Source organism: Anticarsia gemmatalis, chromosome 20 (genome assembly GCF_050436995.1).
Source record: "Anticarsia gemmatalis isolate Benzon Research Colony breed Stoneville strain chromosome 20, ilAntGemm2 primary, whole genome shotgun sequence".
Classification (NCBI taxonomy): Eukaryota; Metazoa; Arthropoda; class Insecta; order Lepidoptera; family Erebidae; genus Anticarsia; species Anticarsia gemmatalis.
Genome location: NC_134764.1, coordinates 7632116 through 7655103, shown reverse-complemented (window position 1 = coordinate 7655103; position 22988 = coordinate 7632116). Strand labels below are relative to the sequence as shown.

At 33.6% G+C, this 22988-nt stretch overlaps 2 protein-coding genes across 9 annotated transcripts; both read right to left on the bottom strand.

Moving 5' to 3' along the window:
- Positions 1-145: 145 nt before the first annotated feature.
- Positions 146-12915, bottom strand: LOC142981454 (serine/threonine-protein phosphatase Pgam5, mitochondrial-like). Of its 8 annotated transcripts, XR_012959936.1 has the most exons (7): positions 12590-12915; positions 11485-11660; positions 10599-10816; positions 8306-8439; positions 7759-7915; positions 4799-4872; positions 146-3986 (listed from the first exon to the last, which is right to left on the bottom strand). XR_012959936.1 is itself a non-coding variant. In XM_076127386.1 (6 exons), exons 1-5 carry the CDS (start codon positions 12766-12768, stop codon positions 7765-7767), a joined length of 858 nt encoding a protein of 285 aa, XP_075983501.1. In that variant the 5' UTR covers positions 12769-12915; the 3' UTR covers positions 146-3986; positions 7730-7764. The 8 variants fall into 8 exon arrangements, 6 of the variants coding, with proteins under 6 accessions (XP_075983501.1, XP_075983502.1, XP_075983503.1 ...); XR_012959935.1 differs by having other exon boundaries at positions 4799-7915; XM_076127386.1 differs by lacking the exon at positions 4799-4872 and having other exon boundaries at positions 7730-7915.
- A 289-nt stretch (positions 12916-13204) lies between these two features.
- LOC142981588 (cytochrome P450 4C1-like) lies at positions 13205-21539 on the bottom strand. The gene is made up of 11 exons (XM_076127598.1): positions 21419-21539; positions 20455-20615; positions 17451-17557; positions 17046-17136; positions 16257-16439; positions 15686-15761; positions 14899-15205; positions 14598-14666; positions 14164-14332; positions 13628-13807; positions 13205-13429 (listed from the first exon to the last, which is right to left on the bottom strand). The coding sequence occupies exons 2-11, from the start codon at positions 20612-20614 to the stop codon at positions 13260-13262; spliced, it is 1512 nt and encodes a 503-aa protein (XP_075983713.1). The 5' UTR covers position 20615; positions 21419-21539; the 3' UTR covers positions 13205-13259.
- Between the last annotated feature and the right edge of the window lie 1449 nt (positions 21540-22988).

Sequence of the window (22988 nt, the reverse complement as noted above, 5' to 3'; positions counted from 1 at the left end):
ACAGGCTGACATCAGAAAGAATTCAGAGTAATTAAAAAATCCGGGAAAAAAGATCAAGAAATATCTGGGCTTTATTTTTAGGTCCTTAAATATAATGCTGACTGGCTATTTGAGGTTGAGTGGTTTTAAAATAAAAGCTCCTAAATAAAATTTAAGTATTTATTTTATCCAACATTACAAAATATTTACAGCTAGTTTTATACACGAGGATACAGATAATTATTTAACTGCTAGAGGTAATTTGGCAAGTTATTGGTTTGTTTTGATCGTAGCTATTGTTTAAAATTGTCTTACAAAATAAAAAGATGAAAAGGTATGGGTTTGACCAGTCAAAAGCAATAATATGTACGCACTATGACTTTTTAATAGCATTTTCCTAATGAAAATAGTAAAATAACTACTGTATGATAACTTCACTATGTATCGATTGTTAACTAATAGAAATAATTTAATTTATATGATACATGAAAGTACGATTGGAAATGTTACCGTGGGTACATATTTTTGCTATGGTAAATTATTATACTTTCCTAAAATAAAATTATATACTGACTTTCTATATGACAACACAGGTAGACAAAAAACTGATTATCTATAACATATTTTAAATGATAATTAATAATAAAAAATGCATGGAAATCAAACTGTTCGTGTATTAAACAATAAATTGGAAAGATTTTGGGCAAGCTTGATGAAGTATGAAGACTATTTATTATCTATGGCACTCTTAATGTACTCAAACATTACAGTGAAATTGTATTCCATCATGGGTAGTTGTTTCTTAAGAAAGTATCTTATTGTTTATTAGCGCTGTAGATTTTCTATCGGCCGATAGCTTTTTCAGTCTAAATTACGAAGTTTGATGGGGTAGGTACATACTTGCATACATACATTAAATCAATTCTTTCCCCTATGGAAAGGTAGGCAGAGACCTAATGTAGATAAATTAGAGAATACACGATTTGCAATCTACCGTCTTTTAGAAGGGTCCGGTTTGGATAGAATTCTAGTAGTTAAACCATATCTTATCTTGTATACAGGTTCAAAACATCTAGTAGTGTTGCAGTATGCTGTACAAAACCGAAAATGTTTTTTGAGACCATTACAAAAAAGTAGTTGAGACTACAAATACAATAAAACTCATTAAACCGAATTGTCTATTTAACTTATTCCCAACGCCACCGATTAAGCTAACGGCCGATAAAAATTCCATATTCTATAGCACTTAATACTTATTATTTTGTTAATACAATTGACAATAACTTTCCTACATATACAATACAACTTGCAACACTTAAGTTACTAGGTAATCGCGCAATACAAATGAGGTAACATTGTATTATGTATCAAATTGTGACTCGTATCTAAGTTGATGATGATAGCACAAGAGCTTAATTTTGAGGCTAGAAATGGATCAAAATCCTGTAGTTCTTGTATTTTTGATTAGAATATTTTATTTCATCGATCGTGAGTTTTGAACGTATACGTATACGTGCGTGTTCGTATAAATTATGAGTCAATCCGAGAGCAAATACAAGACAAGCTTAGCTTAGGCTTGCGTCATAGTATAAGCTTTTAAATACCCTAATCAAATATGAAATCAATTTATCACGACTGATCACGAGATATTACTATTGCTATTATTAGAGAGTTAAAATTCGAACAAAATGTAACCAATATAGCTATTCAATATGCAGCTGTTCGAAATCACAATAACAATATCTTCACAACTTACAAGGATTAATTAGGTACACGCACTACGGACTTCAAACACAACATTGCCATAACAAAAAAAGCTGCTGTACTACCACATTAACACTATTTAGATACCAAATAAATCCACTTGTAAAGAAATACACATCACTTAAATAGCAACGCTCGGCCAAGAAAGTATGACCGGAATAACACTCTTCTAGAACTTACGGCCGAATATAGAAACGACCCTCAACTGATATCAACTTTCAAGTAGGGCCGTGGCAGATGCTGATTTATAGAAATCCAAAAATGCGGATGCCGAATCGGAGTTTTTATTCCAAACATTTGCTGATGCGGATGTTTGTATTAATGCGGTTGTTCCGCGTTTGCGGATGCGTAAATCCGTATCACCCCTGGTTTCAACTCTCATTTTATCTCTTAGCCGAATATTCAATCGAACACTCAACTTATTGTTAGTCCCATGTAATAGGGGGCGAGTCTTTCGTCAAATATCGGGCACGTTACGGGGCTAATATTTAGAAATATCTACATAAATTCCTACCTTGCCCGACCCGGGAATTGAACCCGAGCTGGCACAATTAGCACGACAAGCAAAATACACTTGCTTTTAATTTAAAGGGTTAATATTGACGTTTCTACATTCGGCCGTCAGTATCCATGCCTTCTTGTTCCATCGATGTAACGTCTTCAATCAATTAACGTGAGATAACTCATACAGGAAGTAAAATTTCTTTCTCTCGTTTCTGAAACCATAAGAACTAGCAAGACACTCATAATAGACACGGGGCCGGCCGGTTTGATTAGGTGTTTATATGTCCTTCTTTTGGTCAAAACGGCTGAACCAATTCGGATGATATTAGGCAGAAGAATAGGTTACATCCCGAAAAGGACGCTTGACAACGGCTAAACTTAGGTTACTCTTCCTTTAGATTAGTTCAGAATATAAGCTAGACTGAAATATCCCTTAATCCCTCCATATAATAATGAACAGTTTTAATTTACTCTAACCTGTACCTTTATAAAAGCACAATTCTATGCAGTAATAGCCATTTTTCTTCGAGTAATGCTACCGAGCGTCAATATTTAAGTTTCATTTGTTCCTAATATATTTCACATATCACATAACATTAATTACATCAAGCTAGAGCTTTTGTCATTGCCTTGAAATTATTTCGACATTATTATCAATGCTATTATAATTACATTTTACTAAGAAAGCCTGTCCGCACACAATATGACACACATAGGACAGCATGCGAAGCTAACGCAAAACAAATTGAAATATGACTTACAAATTTACAATACATAATAGATATAATATTTTTAAACTACATTAAGCCGACTTATGCCCCCTAGGATGGTAAATTTATATCAGAATCTATCAATTTGAAATTATTTTGGGAAACTACTTATGAGCCAGTTACTGAAAACGCTATTTTAGTAAATGTCGCGTTATTATGAACTATAGTATTCCGTCGGCTTCATGTAATTTTATCATATTGGTATAAATGGCTTACAAACACATGCCATTTGCCAAACTACTATATTTACTTATAATATCATTGATTTTTGCGATTTTCAAATGCTATAATATAATCTTAATATTTAGACAAGATTTAGTAATTTATTTGTTTTTACAAACGATGTAAAACACCACATCTTAATGATATAATGTCAAAATAGTTTCAAGAAAGCTCTTATCGATCAACAATTGCATTTAGATATCAATTTTCAACTAAAATTCTTTCCAGGGATAGATAAATGCTACATTTCACTTCCACTTTAACGGGTCACACCGCAAAAAAATTTAACGTCGTTTTTGCATTATTTACCCCCGGTTTCTGAGGTACATTTAACGGTAGTTTATCTATTCATTAGCGTTAAAACTCATATAAAAATAACGCTATTGAATAGATAAACTACCGCTAAATGTACTCAGAATCCGGGGGTTAGTCGAGCCTAGACACCCGAAGCCAAGGTCAAAGGCTGAAACGTCGAGAAAAAGCGTATCTAACATTTTTTTTTGTATTTAAATCCCGTTTTAGTATTAATTCATTATTAATGGTTAATAGGGAAGATATTTTCCGCCTTCTACAATTTGCAACATAAAAACACACAGTATTTAATTGCACTATTAAACCTGATTATTTTATACTAAAACTTATAACTAAAAGTAATTGTTGTTCGATAATTTAACTAATACATATTCTTTTCTTCATCTCCACTAGTCAGATACCGCGTATTTGCCCGCCGATGATCACTTCACGTTCCTGTTATCGTTTATAAATGATTTTTATTCAATATTAGTAGTGTCTTTGTCTCTCTTATGGGATTTTTAATGTGTTAGAGAGGGATAGAATGATAAAATATTATTGTGATAATCATGGGGTTTAGTTATGGTAAAATTAATTATTTATATATTGTTTTGTAGCCCACAATAAATGTTCAATATTTATTTATTTAGACATACACATTAGAGTTATTTGGAAAGGTATTTTCCTTTTACTGAAGTGTTGCATGTCTAAAATAAGCTTACGACAACAGTGAAACTTGTGCCGAAACGTCAAGTAATGGATGAATGCATGATAGCGTTAAATCCCGTGTAATTTTATATGCATTGTGGAACACCAAAATAAGAAAGTTTTACTTATCCGTGATAAGTGCATCATAAACTGTTGTTAAACCTTTATTAAGCTTTATATTAACTGTGCTTAAAATAAAAAGTCAGTGTCATTTTTACATGAAACATAGAAATAAGGAGCTAGGTTGTTAAGCCATTTTTTAACTGAATGCGATGTACAATAAACTCCTGCAAATGATTTTTATTTAAGTTAAGTATAAAACAATCTCTAACATTGTGGCACTGTCAAATCAAGAGCCGATAAGGAAAGTTTTGCCCTTAAAATGGTATTTAAACTGGGCGTCTCCGTGCTTTAGTAGGCACCAAAAAATTCGGTCCCGATTGTTGTCTATTAAGTCGGGCTTAAACAACTTCAACACTAGGTTGACGACTAACCGATAGATAGCTAATATAGTATATTTGTTCTACTCATAATAAGAAGGTAATACAAAGTTACCCAACTTGTTTATTAAATTCGTCTTGTAAAAGCTGGGCTTCGGTTTCTTCACCCCCGCCACAGTTCAGGGTTGAGGTTTCTTTGGACAGCAAACAAAATATTATCTAAATACTTTCTAATTATTTATGACTAACTACGGGTCTATTTACTTGATGAAACTACGTGATTTAAGACTGCGGTTACGGATAAGGGTCGGATAAACTATCTGGCAGATAAAATGACAGCTTGTTGCTGTCAAAATTCCTCCTGATAGGCTAACCGATACTTATTCGTAAGTGCTGATTCCAGGGGTTTATATAAAAGCAGAGGATATCATACAAAGTTCTTGTTTTCTTTAATAAAATATAGAAGCACTGACTGAGTTTTTGAGGTACACTTAGCGGTAGTTTATCTATTCAATAGCATTTATGCTGATATTAATATAACAGTTTGAGTAGATAAACTACCGCTAAATGTGTCTCAGAAACCGGGCATTAACTACGCAAAACACTTGGCCAGCCAAGTATTTTGCGTAGTCATCTTATTGCCAAATTAGAAAAAGCGGCAATAATCAAAACAACGATGCGTCATCGTATTTGTAAAAACTATTTTTTGAACCAAAGTATATTTTCGTTATTTTTAACCTGTTTTATATCTATTTGGCACATATTAATGTTCAAATTATGCGTTAGATTTTATGCGTGTTATGCAATGTAAAGAATTATAATGGATGAAAGATTCGCTTTAAAAAGTGAAAGTTAATAACTAAATTGCATCGTGTAACATCACGGTTTTGTAGGCTAAATACTAGATGGTACTAACAATTATTGTGAACTACATTATACGATATAAAAGGTTCGTAAGGATGTTATTGGTGTTAGATATCGTTACAATTACTATAAATGCAAATTACCGTGTTAGTTCTATAACTACTAAAGGACTATGGAGTCTATGGATGTTAGTAGTCCGTAACCCGTATTAGACCAGCGTGATGGACTAAAGCCTAAACTTTTTGAAAAGGCGACATACCTGAGCTTACTACTTTTTAATAATTAAAGGTTAGCATTTGTGTTTCGATTATTTTGTTTTCGTGCTTTACATATCGCACTAATAATACAACAGTGCTGTAACTCAAAATCCAATTTTTTATCAGAATTGACGAATAATATGTTTATAAACTAAATGCTCTTTGTGTTTTAAAAATGAAATAGAGGATAATATTTTGATACTGATAAATTAAATAATGAAAATATGGTATGGTTACAGTGTTAAGTCTAGTTGAAGTTGTGTCAATGTATTTTGAGTTATACTACACTATTGTATTATTAGTGCGATATATAGGGTGTTTAAATAAGAGTGCACTTTTTAAAATAGTAAAAAAAAATCTTTTGTAAGTATATTGCTAGTCTGACATTATACATGCTGTAACATTATTATTTGGATTAATAAAAAATATAGGCAATATAAAAATTGCGCTCACGTTTTCCTACTTATGTTAATCACTGTGTTTTAAGTGTGCAAACGTTATTCCCATGAAGTAATATTAATATTAAATTGTTCTTATGGACAGTATACCCAATGACAAACTAGGGGTGTTATTCATTATTTTAATGTTGTTTAAAATACTAATTAGGTTTGGTTATTTTTACAAATAAATTTATGAAATGTGACACCATTGATGGTGAATATTAATCCATGTTTGTATGAATGTTATTATTAAAGAACCTCCGTAAATTCTAGTATGTTATAACATACCTATATGCCTATAAAACCCAGGATGCCCACTAAAGCCCTGGGAGGACGACATCACCGGAGCGACAATTTGCTATCATTATCTCGAGAAATAGATAAACATAAAAAACTTTAGAACCTCCTTTTTTTCAAGTTGGTTAATAAAAGTTAGACGGACTAGTAATAGACTAGCAGTCGTTTCCGTCTCTTTCATACTATACATATATAACTTTTTGATATGCAAACAATATTTAGTGTATTAAGCCGTATATCATCTAATTTAAAATTATATCCATTTTAACACTCAAACATGAACTTTAACCTTAAAGAAATAAGGTTCATTTTAAGTACTTGACACAAATTCAACAAGTTTCAACAAAGCTTATCAACGATTGAAATAATCAAACTTTGAAAACTCAAACTCAAAAATAAAGAGCGAAGCGTATTCCAAAATGGTTCCTACATCACACAGAAGAACATCAACTTCTACAATAAAACCTTAACCTCCACCTTTACAGACCAAAACAATCTAAAAATATATTTACACAAGGTGTTTTTACAAATGGACAATACTTGTAACCACACATTCTTTCTCGTTATTTATAACCGAAAATAATATATTAACATAATCGGTCTAGTAATTTCGACACAAATCCGATTTGCAGTCTCGAAAAAAGATTGAAATTCAAATATCTATATTTCTTAAACTGTGGTAATGCAATAAATGTGATCTTATAAGTGTTTGACTGTAAGAAGGCAGTGAGTGAATGAACTAAAATAGTTTTATGATAATTTTCCATAAAATGTGACTACGTTTTTGTACGATTGTCTATTTTTTTATGGAAAATAAAGCCCAACGCAAACCATAAGAGGTGCGGCGGAGATAATAAAAATAAATCAATTTAAAATATACCTTAACTCCTCTGACATATGGATTAAAACATGGCAGCTTAACGACCCGTGCTATAATCGTTATTTGGTATACCGTTTTAATTCACCTGGCGAAGGAATTAAAGTTCAGTTTAAAATGATTTATTCTCAGTATTTTCACCGCGCCTCCGGTAGTTTGCGATGGACCTGCTTGTAAATAAAAGTAAAAAGAGTTATTTTGCTTAAACCAGCGGTTTAATCTATTGTCCAAGTGTTGTATAATGAAAAATATATAAAATTAACTACATTAAACGTTAACCCATTAAACTAAATATACCACTAACACCAGCAACTACCTGTGAACCGTACAGCAAAGCCATGACACCTGGTTTTACCGGCTCGTGATAAACTCCGGGTCCATGTGGCCGGTGTCGCCCAGGGAGCGCAGGATCACGCTGCCGTTAGGATTGATAGATATCCAGGTTATAGAACCGTGGTTTAAGGATATCCGAAGCCAACCTTCTGGAGGGAATTGGAGAGCCCTGGAATAAAGAACAAAGGCAATTAATATTTGTATCAGTGGTACATGACTGCTGATCGCGTGCTTTCGAATTCTATTCCCGGGTCGGGCAAAAGGCAATTGGGGTTTTCTAATATATTTAGATAGGTATCTTGTCCGTTCTGCCATTACCAATCTTTGCCTTATGTAATAGGAGGCGAGTTTATTGCCTTACACCGGACACGTGTAAGACTTCGGACTATTAAGAATACTATAATATAAATTAGCAAGGCCCATAGTACTTTACCCGACTTGGGAATCGAACCCGGGACCGGAACCGCGCTACAGGAGCATTGACATGACTCTCAATACATAAGGTATTATATAGGTATTATTAGATACACGCAACTAAAATACTTAAACACATACTCACTTGCACACAAAGAACCGTATAACATTAGCATGGCAGACGAGTAAGGTGTACGAATCCTTCTCCTGTTCGGGCGGCGCGCGGTGGAAGTACTTCCTGAACGCAGCCTCGATTCTCGCGTTGTCCTGGAAGAACTGCTACCAATGCATACATCATCAATTATTTACCGCTAACACAAATACTAAAGGTAACTTAGTAGAGAACCTTGGCATGCACGATTTATTAACTGATTTCAAAAAAGGAGGTTCTTAATGGAACTGCATTTTTTTTTAGATTGAGCAGTGATAGCCAGCCTTTTCGAAGTTATGTGTGTATCAGCAATAATTATCACTTGTTCTAACATTGAAGAAAAACGTCGTGATGAAACTCGTTTCGGAGTAGACTGGTTAAAAAAAACGGGTATTTCAGTCAGCTTCATAAGTCTGCAGTTTACTGATATTCTAAATCCTAAATTTTCTACATCTGTCAACCGCGAATCTCGCGTACAAGGCTCTCTACTAAATTGATGGTTTACACATAATGTGCAAGATTATCAAAGCTTCTGACAGAAGATGCCTCGCGTAATATAAGTCGTAATTACAAACTAATCTTTCACGTCGACGGATACTGATTTGGATAAAATTTGGTAGGGTCATAGACAATATTATACCCAGGAAGGACATAAGTCCGGGTTTGGTGCCTTGGACATCAGCTGGTCCTTTTTTTTCACATCAGCTGGTCGTAATCAAAGTTTGATGAAGTGATATTGCGTTGACCATACTAACTATTTTTACTCGAAGCATCTTTCGTTAAATGGGCTAGATTAAGGATGAATTGAAAGCAGTTATTTGACGGTGAACTTATAGTTCATTCAATAGTGTTGAATAAAATTTTAGGACTAGGCCTATAAATTGATTGATGTTATGGTATAATATATCCTCATTAATTTAATATGTTACAAAAACAAATGAACAGATTCACATAATGCTGCCAGTAAAAAAATATAAAACATTAATTTAGAAGTACATAACAGTGTATTAATGAACATTCAGAAACAATACCGTAATTTTAGAACCTATTCCATATTTGCTAATCAAATATTGCATTAAGATACTGAATCGAATGTTTAATCAACTTTTTAAATTAGTCAGCCTTAAGATCCTTTTGAACTGATAAAAAGTGAAAAGATTACTGAAAGAGGTTTTTGTAACATTTGTATGGAGCGATAAAACATGCTAGCAAAGCGAGAGAGACTATAAAATATGGGCAATGACCTAAACCACTTCGCCACGACGGCAGTCCAAACCTATTAAAACGCATTTAAAAATATTTTTTTCGACGATACACGTGTAATTTAAAAAATAAACATAACTGCAAAAAGGTTATCGTTTATCTTTAACATAACTGTATTCGTAAAGTTATCAGATGAAATAAATTATAATAACCAACGAAGGTCGAAAAGTATTTGTATGCGTTTACGTCAGAAATATAAAGAAAACATTTTGCACAATACACACTTTGTAGTTCATAATATCGTACTTACGGTGCAACACTGTCACTTATGCAAAAATGTAGTTTTTCAGGAGAAGCATTTTAAACTTTGACACCTCCCACAACAATAACTTTATGTGATATTGATAAGATGAATACATCAGCGAATACTTTTAACTTTACTTTTGCTTATATAATGATAATAGTAATACAGTAGTAGTGCTTTAAATCAATTACTACATAAGTAACTCATTTTTGCATTTTTTTACAAAAGTGACATTATTGCACCGGGGGTACGATATATGTTACTGTCTTTTATGTGCTGAGATATTCAATCAGCAATCTTGAATATTCCATAAAATAGTATCTTTGTATAAGACTGATTTTAAAGTACTATTTTTTCTAGAACCGATGGCAAATAGGTAACACACAAAATGATACTTTTTATTATCTTGTCGTTTTTACCATTGCAAAGTAGTAAAGCTTGTATTAAAGTGAATTAAGTTATAATTACTAATTAAGGTACTCAAGACCTAATCCCTCCATCACTTTGGGAGGAGACCCTTGCCCAGCAGTGGGATAGTAATGGGTTGCGAAAGTTTCAAATAATTGTAAACATTAGGGAACTGCATTGAAATACAATCTATCATTGTAAAGATTTAGCATTTCACTAGCTACCGTTCACTTACTTACATAGCATAGTTTACCTCTGATAATATTATTAACACAGGCAAAGCAAACAAATACAAATGAAAGCAAATAACAAGACAAACCGTATTATCATTTAACCCACAAACACCAAAAAAAGCTATTCAAAGAAACATACTGATTTCTCCGGTTTCCAGTGTCCTACGGGTGGTTCTGGTGGGATCGGTGCTCCTTCTTCCAGTAGCTGACAGTCCTTGGTCGGTATTTGAGGGTCTAAATGCCTGGCAATGATTGATGCTGTCTCCTGGGCCCTGGTCATCGTGGAACGGACTAGAAGGTCCCATTTGATGCCGAGGGATGCTAGTCTTTTGCCCGTTAAGTCTGCTTGTACCCTACCTAGAATTATAATTTGGTAAAATATATAAGGAAATGTAATTAATAACAATTTACGATATAGAACTACACTACTACCTATACCACAGTTACATATCAATAAAATATTTCAAGAGGATGACAAAAGTTTATTCAATATTTTTGATTGAAAAATATTCCATACAAGCTAAAAAATTGGCAGTAATCTCAGTAAACCACAGTTTTAAGTCTTTATAAAATACTGATTGTTTCTTTCATCCTCAAATCATAAAAAGCAAAAGAAGATATTCATACAGAATAAAATTGGTCACTTATATTCTTCACAACATAGCAACAGTACAGACACTGATTAGTACATAATAGAGATAAAAATAGAACCACTAAGACCTATAACTCAGTCAATTTAGATCTCAATAGGTCTATCATTTTCAACAATATTACAATTTCCAATTGAATAAACTGTCTCCCATTGAATAAAGATGCAGTGGTTAATGTCTTCACGACACTACAAGTGCGTTGGGTAATGGGTTCAATTTCCACACGGAACAAATATTTGTGTAATCCAAAAAATAATTATTTGTATGTTTCTAAAAGTCTACACAAGAACAATTTGTACAGCCTACTTTCTCTCTTATATTTTAAACTATTATTATTAAAGTTTTTAAGCTATTATTATTAAAGTTACCAAGTACCTAGATCGGTAAGTATCCTCTCCTTATCCGAAGGTTTGTCTACATGGTACTGTCCATGTCTGATCAGTATCAAGTGCCGGATAGCTCTGCTCTTTGCAGCTTCCAACTTCTCATTGATCTTGTTGTCATCTGCTTCTGTGTCTCTCTTCACTCTCACCAATGACTCGGGTGCACGGCTAAATGACAATTTAAAAAAAAATATTATCCATACTTCCTATGTTATGAAATGTAAGTGTGTAATTGTGTACGTTTTTGAAATACATAGACAGATCATATTGATGATATCTTGCAAATATGTCAAGTACATATTCCTGTAACCAGCAGTTGTGTATGACAAGTTGTATGGATGTGAATGAAGCAAAAGAAATTTGTACTGATCATGCTAAGCGTTCTCAGGTCTCTACCAATCCCTAAGGGAAATAGGCATGATTTTAGGTATGTGTATGTAAGTGTGTTTGTTTGATTGTTCTTATTCTATGTAAAGACAGCTGAACCAATGAGGTTAAAGATCCTGGCTAAATGGTATATTTACTTCTAGGGGTGCAGCAAGAATTAGGGTTGTGTATAGATTACATGTGATACTGTCTGATAGGTTTATTTTCATTTGATTTACTCTGTACAGTCCATTTTGTGATACATTATTTAGTATCCAAATATGAACTGAAGTGGTTTATACAGGGTAGGGTAACATCAAAATTTATATTGCTCTGTAGGTTGTTCATTATAAACAAATTGATAATGTATAAAGTTGCAATAACTATTTAAGTTTTAGATGGTACAGTTAAATTACTTTTTACTATTTTTAGCACAAGATTGTTTTTTGAAACATCTGATATGATTTATTTTTAGAATAAGGCTTACCTTGTCTATCTAGATCTTACATACAAACATGGATACCAAAGATAAGTAGGTCATGATTACAATTTAAAATATGGTTGCCATAACATTCTGCCTAGTAACAGACAATCACACATAGATATTGTTTTTTATATATAAACGTACCAATCTATAAACTCCTGAGTCATTATTTACATAATTTCAAACACAAAGACGGTTTTATTCCAATAAGAGTAAATATTAAGTTAGAAAAAATCTAGTTACTTACTGGTCCCAATTCGTGTCCCACTTCACACTAGGCGTATAATTCGTCGTCCAAGAATTATATGCGTTGAATTTTTTCTCATTTTCATTATTGATACTATTTATATTGTAATACACAAAGCCGCCACCGACAGCGCCTAAACTTATTAGAGCAATTTTATGAAATCTAGACAAAGAAGCCATTTTGATATGCTTAAATACTGTTTTATTTATATTTTGAACCCTATATACTATTCATTTGCATTAATATACAATTAAAAATCTATTTTTATTCAGTTATAAAAAAATAATCGTAAACATAACCTCACAACTCACTACATTCCCATCGAAACGTAGTGACAGAACTGACAAACGTGATTTCAAAATTTTGATTTGTCTGTGGCTATCGGGTACATATTACTAAAACTACCCGGTAATGTCACTGTTTAGTCGATTGTGCATCAGAATAACATGAAATCGCTTATTTATAACTTTAATTACTGAAGAATGTAAGTTCAACAGTTTCAAAAATGGTTTTCGTTGAAAGGCAGACCAAACTAGTATGAATGATTTGTAATCATTTATGATTTTGGTCTTGTAAGATTATCGCACAAAATATGGGAAAAATAAAATATTCAAACAGTCCCAAAAACATAATTTATTTTCACTACCCAGAAACAAAAAATCCATCACTATCATTTTTTACTCTTTCTCCGATGTAAAGATACGGGATATCCATTTACAGAGACCGCGGATATAGCCATAATAACTCGCATGTCTTCATACGTCTCCGGCGAAGTTACTTCGAATTCTCTTAGTAATCTCACACATATTGTTTTCACTAATTTAGTTCCGAAGAACCTTCCTGAAAAATAAATTATTAATGAGACTAAAATCGTAAAAAAAATTTTTTTAAGTATTGTAGGTACTGGCCTAAAAAAGGAGTAAATTCTATTTTATGTACCTATTATAATATATTGTAATTGAATGGGCACCTCTACAAGCCAGTTAATAGTAGATATTTCGAATATAAAATAAAACTCGACTAAAAGTAAAACCGTACCTAAACAGTCCATAGGTCCCAAACTGAAAGGAATATAACAGTTAGGATTGCGCTTCTTGATATTCTCTGGCGTGAATCTCTCAGGATCGAAGGAGTCAGGTCGGTCCCAGAAGCGAGGGTCACGGTGCAGGTGGAAGATTGGAGCAACGAACGAACAGCCCGCTGGGAGAGTGCATGTACCTGAAAATTACTCAAAACGTAGTTCATATAGCATATACCTAACAACTGAAGTAGCTTGCAACTTATAAAGGTTTTAAATTAAATATAATATAGATTATACTAATCTATTAACATTTTGCCCGACCGGTACATACCAATCGATTCTGATTGAATTTTGTGATTGGCTGTCTTCTCCCGCTTCTCCGATTAAAAGTAAAGAGGCGACGGGCCAGTTTTATCCCTAACGCATGAGTTCCGAATAGCTTATATAATAGACAGAGCGACAACGAATGCTTGGCTAAACCCGGACATATACCTACAGTCAGTAAAACTGACCACAGAACTAAGAAAGAAGCTATAACATGGCTATTACTTACTAATTTGAATGTCTTCAGTGACAGTTCTTTGCAGCATCACTCCGATAGGGAAGAGTCTCAACACTTCTTTGAACACCATCTCAAGGTACGGCATACGTTTGAAGTCATCGTCTGTTACCGGCCTGTCTTCATCGCCTATTATGTTTATTATCTCGTTGTACAGCCTCTCCTGAATGGAATAGAATATTACTTTTTTAGTCGATTAATCAAACTTGAAAGTAAAATGCATCAATAAAACATAAGGATCTTAAATTCTAGTAACAAGGACGAGTTTCTAAACTTCTGAATAAATGTTATATAGTTTATTAAAATTTAATAGAATGTTGACAGCTGCAAATATATTTACCCGCACTTTAACTTAGAGGTAGGTTATCTGATTCTTATCCACAAGCTGTGAAACGGGCCCTAAGTTTACAAGGTAAAAATAACTTTACCTGACATTTTGGATGATAAGCCATCATCAAAATGACGAATGAGGATATCTTGGCCGATGCTTCTTGACTCTGAAATACGAAACACATCGTAAAAATGAGTACCTACTATAACTTCATGAAGCAATCAAAACCCCGTGCCATAAACTAGTTCATATTGACACTGATAAAAAGTATAAAACATAGACAAATCAAAATCTGACTATAACGTTTTAATCCAATGAATGATTGACTGTTTACTACTAACCCCATTGTTATATGGTAAATAATATGAACAAAATATTGCCATTTAAAACAGACTCACCGAAGTAAATATAGTAAAAGTCTCCTTCACCAAATCATCTTGTATCAATTCTTTAGACAAAATAAATCTATCAATCACGCTCAATTGCGTATTGACAATCGAATCTTGTTCCGAATTCATAAGGAACTTCTTATTATTCTCTTCTAAAGTGTTTATCTTTTCCAATCTATGTTTAATGATTTGTAAACTAAAGTCTGTAATGATTTTGACGAAATGATTCTGTTGTTGGTAGTAGTTCGTCATCCAGAATATAGGGTCGATTTGTAGATACCATCTTGTCATTCTGTCGAAAACTATGTCGTAGAGGCTGAGGAATAATGAGAAATAGAGTAATATGAATTAAATAGGAGAAACCGCGGCGCAGTGGTTTAAGCCACCATGCCGCTACCATTGCATCGGGGGAGGTCGTTGGTTCGATTCTCATTTCTCACTCGGAACAATTATTTGTGCGACCCACAAATAATTGTTACGGGTCTGGTTGTACTTTGTGTCCGTTGTTTGTATATTTGTAAAAGTCCCCGCGACACAAGAGCAATTCTTAGTGCGGGAGTTGTCTTTTTTAAAAGATGAGAAAAGAAAGAAAAAATTATATATTTTTCCTGGATTATCTAACCCACTGTTCATTAGTGGTTCTCCGATTTAGGTATATGCTAAACTCATCAAATCGCTTGAGATTTTTTTCCGCTAAATCGTGTTAGACAGTGACATTTATATACTTACTTATTAAATGGATATTCAAATAGTTTTTTTTGAGGAAAATATGAGCAATAGCTCGTTAGGTACTTACGTAGGAGATTCATCAATAACTTCTTGAAAGTGAGGTAGCTTTGCTGTTTGCTCTTTCGTTAGACCCATTAGTGTTTCTGAAAAATGGACATGCGCTAATTTAATTTGAAGTATTAAAAGCGGGTAGGTGATCTCAGTCACATGAGGTTTAACATCAATAGACAGACACTTTTTGTGAACGAAAATTTAAGACGATAAAAATTAATTAGGCTTAAAACACTGCAACTAGCCTTTGAGTCCGAAAAACTGGAGATCTTTATACATATTATTATATCTACGGCCGAGTCTTAAATATAGTAATTAAATTCTATAAAAAATATTTTCTATAATGCTGCAATTAGGCTGTGAGTCTGGGCAAAAAAGAGACTGCAGGGGTTTTTTACACATACATTAATGGCCGAGTCTTAAATATAGTAATTAAATTCCTATAAAAAGTATTTTCTATAACGCTGCAATTAGGCTGTGAGTCCGGGCAAAAAATCTGCAGGGGTTTTTTATACATACATCAATGGCGGAGTCTCAAATAGGTATACTTATTAATTAATTCCTTTAAAGTATTTTTAGTAACTCACGACAAACAGAGCTACTAGTTGTTTTAACAATTTCTTTGTAGACATCGAACTGTGTGGTGCCCATTTTCCTCAATTTCTGTAGAAGTAGTTCCACTTCAGAGTTGAATACATCGCTGTAGCTTTCAATCGCACGCTTGCCGTAGTTCGGCGTAGCTATCTTCCTATGTTTTCTCCATTGAGGACCTGAGAAGGAACAAACATTACTTGTTTTAATATTATTCTATCGTATGGTTAGTGGTCACATGGCCCACATGTTGTCATGCCCGGAGTGCCCTGACTCTTGCTCATACCAGGACCTTATGAGCTGTACAGAAAACGCCGTACACGTAGATGAATCCTGGGCTGGAAGTGTATAGCAAGACAGAAAGTGTCGTACACTATTTTCAGTTTTCATACTACAATTTATTTGCCATCGACACGCTAAGAAGAAGAAGTGGTCAACCTAGTGTTAAAGTTGTTCAATCCGCCTGAAGGCCATTATCTTAACTGAGAACATGTAGAACTTTTACGTGCCCTCGAAAAGCAAAAAGATCCTCAAGTATGCCTATAAAACCATTACGAACCGGTGAGAGCAACAGCGCACAGAATAAATAATAGTTCAGTCACCCGTAATAATAATATATCGACATTCCATTAACCCTGAAGGAATAAGGTAGCAATCACATAACGCATCTTCATTGCAGACAATACCATTTGCTTCTTACAATTTTGGTGGCATGAGTCCCTCTATTTCTTCCTTATGGTTACTTATTGACCCCTATGTATTATTGTATAGTTAGTATCTTATACCTGATCCACTTAAAATTCCTGGGCCTAAGACATCAGCCATATACTTGTATTGAGGTCCTTTGGTGCTTGTTCTTGAAGTGGAAAGTAGCACCTGGAAATAATAAATCAAAATATAGTCTATTCAAAGTTGCATTTTGTGTTGCGTTTTTCGAAGAAGTTGTGCTTACAAGAAAGTTTTCAAGATGGTGGCCGGGAGACAACAGACCTACAAACTTGATCTGTAGTTTATATTGACTTATAATTTATATTGATTGATAATGCTTAAAAAAATAAGCCGAGACCAAAGAACACCACTTGCTTGATCCTAATAAACTTATCTTGTTTTATCTACATCCACACATCTTGTCATACAAGACCGCCGGCTGCGGTTAAACTTCCATTGATAGTTTAATAAGTGTAATGTACCTTGAGATCTTCAGGATTGCTTATGACAAAGTTCAGGTCAGGTCCAAGCCAGAATCGTGCTACGTCTCCATAGTCCTCCATCAATTTCTTTATTACTTTGATCAAATCTGAAACGAATAAATGTAATGTCAGTGTTTGTGGCATGCTTTCGAACTGGCTTTGTAGATTTTTTTTTAAGTATATTTAGTAGGTCTGGAAATATGTATGTCTTGATCATTATACCTCTGTTATATAACAAACAGCGTTTCTCTGGATAGCTTAACTTCTAGTTAAACGCTAATTGTGAATAAATAATGTAAACGATGTTGTTAAAACTTTATTGCGTTGTAATAAAATAAAATTGAAAAGCACATTAGCAAATGTAAATACAGTAAGAACAGTCTACCAGTCCTCTGCACTGACTCTCCATAACATTCAGTTTGTTTCACGAAACACCTACTTGCTTTCGATGTTTGGCGACACCTGTATAAATCCTCCTAAAGTCCATCTTCTGTGATATAAAGGCGTCAAATTAATTATATCATCTATAATAGTATAATTAGAACTCGTATTACTGATAATACTAGGTTTCAAATTGGCACGTGGCTGGTCTATTATTTCCTAAACATCTATGCCGTATTCTTGCAACAATGTATGAAACTGGTATCTACACAATGTATCAGATTAGCCGTATGTTCTTATAAACTAAGTGACCTGGTGTGGTAGGTCTAGTTTTTATGGGTTTATTCAACTACTGCTAATCAAGTTTATTAATGATCTGTTGTAATAGTATAGTATTAACATGGTGTTCATTAAAGGAGGTTTTGTGAAAAACTGTTTTACAAAGTTGTAGTGTGTGTTACAAATAACAAGAATTCTGTACGTATCAAATCGTGATAAAATAGATTATGTCATAACATTATAACGTTACGAAAAGCGGAAAATGGCACCAGTAGAAACAAATTAAGGGAAGATTATAACGATAAACGTGTGAAAAGGATAAGTATTTTTTGTTTTATGTCAGATCCTCTGTCTGTCAATGTCTCGAATAGAAATGAAAATATGTCGTTACACAGGAAGATTCTAAAAGCTAGTACTTAGTTGTTTCCAAAAAGAATTGACTAAAATAATATACGACTTTGACAAATGGTGATAGTGACGGCTTTTTTTTAATAGTATGAAAATGAATGAATTCATTGTTTTGCCTATCATTAACCATCGTTTAGCTAGTCAATCACCCTAATGAATACAAAAACATGAATATATTTCTACATTAAATTAGTTCCTTCTGCTTTTTGCTAAATTTCTATTTATAGGTTTGACAAGCCTTAATGTTATTGTCAGCTAAGGCATAGTACGAAATTAGAAAATAATTTATTTATAAATTGAACAGTGTTATATGTCTGGCTATACAAATCCGCTCTTGATCCACATACACAATCCAATAAAATAATCTTGGTGAATTAAAAACCAACGTCATTGGAATTTAAATCTATAAAGAACAACCAACTATTACGTTTAATTGCATACTTTTATTTAGTTACTTGTACACTGCAATTAAGATAATGATCACAATTTCCTTTGTCCATTTTCCTGTGATTTGATCCGTCGGGTCTACGCAGAATCACTATTATAATTATCACGGATAATCGTAATGGACCAATTTGGACCGACCTCTGGGTCGACTTGCAAAGGCAGGTGTTTTAATTACATAGTTTATTATTTGTTTTAGATGTATGGTGATTATAATAAATGTAGATCTAGATACTAATTATTTCCTCGTTAGATGATCTAAGTGACCGCTTGTTGAAAATAAAATTACGGTTGTATAACAGGACAGTTTGTTATGAATAATTACATCAACGGTAGCCTATGCCCTTTGCTAAAAATAAGTGTAAAACTGTTTTATGTGAGGAGAGACTATTCGGCTGGATTAACCGAAACCGAATTTTACTTTACTTCGTGGAAAATTCGATCATGCAGAAAATAATCCTATGAGTTGACTATTTTGTTACTGTGCATAATGCAAGATTTGACAGGAATTGGCTCAATTTTACTATGTGATTAAGTATCTTATCGTCTACTGGTTTTAAAAGATTGAAACATATTTTTCTCCGATTTTGAGTAAATAGAACTCATTGCGATTTTATATCTTTTGTGGGACCCTTTCGTAAGATCCCCATTTTGAATCTCGAATAGGAAATTATTTAGTATCTACTTTTAAAGCTTGAAAAAAACTAGATTTCATTATACTTAGTTTACCCGAGACATCTAAGATCTTACACTGCTTCCTGAAAGGTATTGCATACATCGGTTATAGTAGGTACCCCATGAAACAAATATTTCCTGAGGGAGAAATTTTCAGGGGGGCTGTCACGTATCTCAGTTGAAAACTATTTGAAAGCCACTATGCTGTACCTTCATTATCTTCTCTCTTAGGTAGCGATTAACACGTTACGTCAAAGCAGCAATGTATTTAATAGTGACCATCAATTTGACGTACACTAGTTGTCAACTGAGATATTATGTGATACGCGTCTAGACACGTAAAGTTACGGGTACTTTTAAAGACCTAATTATGTAGGTGTGTTGCTGTTCGTGTGGTGCTTTAAAAAATCCGGCCAGTTTCTTTAAAGATATCTAAAATAACCGCTAAAGTAATTGACTTTTACTTGACATGTAGTAAAGCAAATCTGTTACTTCATAAAACTATTAGTATACTTATTCGTGAAGAAACAGAGGAGATCATCAATTTTGGGATATTTTGATAGTGCCGGAAAACCAAAAAAAAATGCATATGTAACGATATTTTTTTCTGAAAGTGCTGTGAGATTTAATATAACATTGATTTACAATTAAAAACTACAACTCTGGTTTTTTTTCGGTTGGCCGGCACTTTAAATATAGGCCCAATAATGTATGGAGCCTGAATGATCTCCGTTAAGTTTCATTTTACTTTACTTTGCTTGTAACTTTTGGTAAAGTTACTGGCCGTTAGTCTTAATTTGAGAAAAACTAAATTTACCTTCAGGCTGGCAAATAAACTGGTGAGCGTTTCCTATGAGTGGTAGCGGGGTTGGTCCAGGAATCTTCCGCGCCATTCTGATCATCCTTCTGTGCTTGTACCTCCATGACAGCCAGAATGAGGCCACCACACCTACTACCAGGAACAGTGGCCAGAACATCCTGAAAATATTACAAATATTTTTAAAGATAAACTATTCTTAGTTTTTTAAGCATTACATAATAAATACCTATGAGATTTTTCTTATGATTATTATTTTATTAACGCATGTCATACCTACATATGTACGTGAAGAGTTAATACTGTTTTAACCGATAATAACGCTAGTCTAATGGCAGTCACAGAGGCACTTTTTTGAAATCTGATTATTCGAATCGAACCCGAGACTTTGTGGTCGCAGTTGCAAACTCACTGTTATTGGCATTGAGTGTTCTCAGTTATTTCGCAAACATTTAAGTGTAATTTTAAATCACGTTATTCTTTTTCACGAAATAAGTCAACTACGTATTTTAAAACTAAGTAGAGCTTATTGAATTATAGAATACGAAAATAATAGCGAACACACAATCACGCCGAAACTTCAGGCATTCGAAGACAAAATATGTGTACGCGTTAATTTCCGAATAATAAATATGCAACGAACGTTTAAAAGTTAAACGTAGAGCTTTAATATCTGCCAAAAATTAGTTTTTAATATAAAATACCTTTTATTTACAGAGTTATTACCTTATTTCCTGAACCGTGAGTTAAGTTAAGACAATATGAACAATATAAGCACTTGGCAACCTATTCTAAGCACCTATTATCTATACATAACGATAATTACTTAGGTACTTATTTAATTTTTACTTAAGTGCGTTATAATTAAGCTAGTTTTAAAAATACACTGCTTTTCATTTAGAAAACCTATTTTATCAATCAAGAAAAATATTTTCTCATTCCCGCCAAAAAACCAAAGACAAACCTGTCAAATTCAGCTGTTGTTTTATTTTTTCTTTTAAAACAAAGAGGCCGAATGCACTACGCAAGGAGTCTTTCTTCAAGCGTCGATACACACACGGTAGAGAACACTTACTACCCTGAACTAACGTATCGTAAACAGAAATAAGTACATAAAAATGTGTAGCACAATACTCGTGAAGCGCGAAGGATTATCTTATGACACGGTACGAATTATGACGCATTTTTTATTGTCTGTAAAAAAAGTTTTTTTTGTAATGTAAGACGAGATCGTTATCGAAAGGAGAGTGACACTGGTTTTTAACAGCCTCAAAAATATATATTTAGGGTTCCTCGAAGGGTAGAGAACTCCAGTAGCTTGTGGAAATGTATATATATCTAATTTTCCAAGTCTCTGAAGTCCTAATTCTGTGTATAAATCTTTAGTTTTGTTATTGTTTCGGATTTCGTTAATCGTTACTTATTTTTGCCACGTCTGTTACATCGGGGAAATAAAACTAAACTTTGGATTTATTTTTAACTAGCTGACCCGCGCAACTTCGCTTGCGTCACATAAGAGAGAATGCGTCATAATTTTCCCCGTTTTTGTAAAACTTTTCACTGGTACTTTGCTCCTATTGGTCGTAGCGTGATGATATATAGCCTATAACCTTCCTCGATAAACGGGCTATCCAACACTAAACGAATTTTTCAAATCGGACCAGTAGTTGCTGAGATTAGCGCGTTCAAACAAACAAACAAACAAACTCTTCAGCTTTATAATATTAGTATAGATTCTATTTTACGCACCACAACTACTTCTTCATCCTCAGGCACTTTTATCTGCTATAAACGTCGGATTAGCCACTCTTGCATAGACCTATTTAGTCATGAAAGAAATCATACAAATGATAACTAAAGTCACCTTTATCATCTGAGACAGATGTAAACAGGCCACTGGTAGGTGGATAGGTCTAAGGTCTATGATACACCTACGGGTAGCTACTGGTCATGATTCATTATCATGGTCAACTTGTGGCTACAGCCTGTTTTAACCTTGTCAAAGCTGTCTAGTAGTAAAAGATGATTAGAACATGTATTGAATTGTTAAGTAACGAGTATTTACCTGGAAAAGCAAAATATTACATTTAAATTCGAACCAGTAATTGATTTTACTGATTTGATGACATTTGACAGTACCTCCTTCCATGATTTCAGTTTTTACATACCAGTTCTCTTTCCGACTGCTGCTCATGAAATCTCGGGTTTGATTCCCGGGTCGGGCCAAGTACCTGATTATACAATACAATATTAAAATTTGGTAACGTTGGTGGCCATATCTGGTAAATGGCAATAGGCTCGCAGTTTAATTCATTTTGTTTATATCATACGCCTCTGCCTACCCCTTCGAGTATAACAGGTGTGATATTACATATGTATTATAATAAATATTATAAAGCTAATATTATAAAATCTCAGGAACTACTGGTCCGATTTGAAAAATTCAGTGTTAGATAGCCCATTTATCGAGGAAGGCTATAGGCTATATATCATCACGGTATGACCAATAGGAGCAGAGTACCAGTAAAAAATGT